The sequence below is a fragment of the Trachymyrmex septentrionalis genome, unplaced genomic scaffold (genome assembly GCF_001594115.1).
Source record: "Trachymyrmex septentrionalis isolate Tsep2-gDNA-1 unplaced genomic scaffold, Tsep1.0 scaffold40, whole genome shotgun sequence".
In the NCBI taxonomy this organism is placed as follows: Eukaryota; Metazoa; Arthropoda; class Insecta; order Hymenoptera; family Formicidae; genus Trachymyrmex; species Trachymyrmex septentrionalis.
Genome location: NW_017305569.1, coordinates 887,393 through 889,263, shown reverse-complemented (window position 1 = coordinate 889,263; position 1,871 = coordinate 887,393). Strand labels below are relative to the sequence as shown.

At 36.6% G+C, this 1,871-nt stretch overlaps 1 protein-coding gene across 1 annotated transcript in view; it reads left to right on the top strand.

The window, feature by feature from the left end:
* Window positions 1–1,871, top strand: part of LOC108751040 (DNA-binding protein D-ETS-3-like) — a 64,097-nt gene that overhangs the window by 12,844 nt on the left and 49,382 nt on the right. The window contains 1 exon segment of the mRNA XM_018490972.1: window positions 1,466–1,764. Within this exon segment, the coding sequence (XP_018346474.1) occupies window positions 1,466–1,764 (299 nt within the window).

Below are 1,871 nucleotides of genomic sequence, written 5' to 3'. Positions count from 1 at the left end.
TATATATATATATATATATATACAAAAAATTAGTAAATACATTGTATCAAGACGAATTAAAATAAAACTGTAAAGAAAGCATCTCCTATATGCATTTGTAAATTAAATTCCGCCAATAATTTTATGTAATTTTGCACGAATAATTTTATAAACCAATTTTTACCGAAATATGTATGTTTAATTAAAGCGAAATATAGCATCTGTGATTAGATAAAGAGGACAGTTTAAGCTAGCGTTTATGAAATATTAATTTCTTGCGGATTAATAGCGTATTCGACGTGATCTTTTGTTCTTCACTAATAGATATCGCACCCAAAATGATGAATAAGAATGCTAATGTAATAAACGTTTTCCTGATGGTGTGCAGCTTTGGTTGATTCATGAAATGCTGCAACCGAAGGTATATATATATATATATATATACACCTACCTATTAAGTGTTATTTTGACCGGTTAACCGGGGAACACACGTACAAGATACATCACAAATGATCCAACGATAAAAGCTTAAAAAAAATGATTGCATGATAGAACCTTTATCTTATCTCTTACGAAAGATTCCAAAACGTATTACGTTTAAGTAATTTTAATGATAAAAAGATATCAGTGATTAGAAGAGACAACGATCTTAGTTGACTAATATCAAAGAATATTTAAGTTGAAAATTCCTCAATATAAAGTCAAATATAATAAAAGTTAAAAATTTGAAGAAAAATTAGGAGATATGGTTTTTTGAATATAATAACTGAAAGACATTCATCTTTCAGTGAGATTGTAAAATGAGAAATATTCGCGCATACATATAATACGCTCATCTATTTTAATTCGATCATGCCTTTACCGGATGTTTCAAGGGTCCTTTAATGATCCCAACTGTGGTATCTGCATGAGTATAAGTGCTGTCAACCTAAAGTAACGTAGGCTTGCTTCACTCGACCCTGCATTACATTTTAGCCATGTCCATTTTAATCAAAAGAATTTAATATCATGAAACGAAACTTTTATTTATTACGATTCATAATAGAATTAATTTTTTCTCTAATTTCAAGTTTTACATCAATAAAAAAATGCCAGCTTATTATAGTGACAGCTACTATCAGTTGATTCGTACAGCGACGTGAACTTCATTTCTGAGAGTTGCAATGTTAATATTCAGCAGGAAGTACTCAATTGAACGAAACGGAGTCAACGTCGACATACAGATGTTTCTCATTGAGACTTCTTCCTAATATGTAGCTGTATGAAAGAATAAAATTTTCAAAATTTTTTTTACGTCCTGCGGATACAATTATGTTCCTGAAGGGTGTCAAAATGAAAGAAACTGTACTCGCATACTGTTTAAGGACTTATTATTGAGTTTAAGGTGGATTATACTAATCGATTGTAGTCTGTTCCTCAATACGACAAGTTGGTCTCGATAATTGTCGCTCTTTCTAGCGTTCAAGAAGACAATCTTAAATTGCAGGGGCTCTTTGGTGATGTACGACAGCGCTAGCTGTTCGTACGCAGGTGCGCTCGAATTAAAGGGAGCCTCCGGGGCCGGAGCCGCGGCCGCGGCCGCCGCTGGTGTAACCGCGGCCGGCGTTAAACAGGAGAACTGGCCGTACCGCGGCCTCACCTGCGGCAGCACCTTTCAACGACTCAAGGAAAGCGTCGACAAGGCGAAACAGGCCCTCGCCGATCGCAGTGGTTACCTGGCGGGTGCGTTTTCGCCACCTCCGCGCGCCAACCCGTCCGCCATTTCGCCCACCGCCTCCATCACCGGTAAGCGCGAAGCTCTTCTCTTAATTCTCTACAATCTCCCTCCCTCACATTAATAGGAAACACACTCAAATGGCTATTTTTTATAAAAGGAACTGAGATTTCCAAAG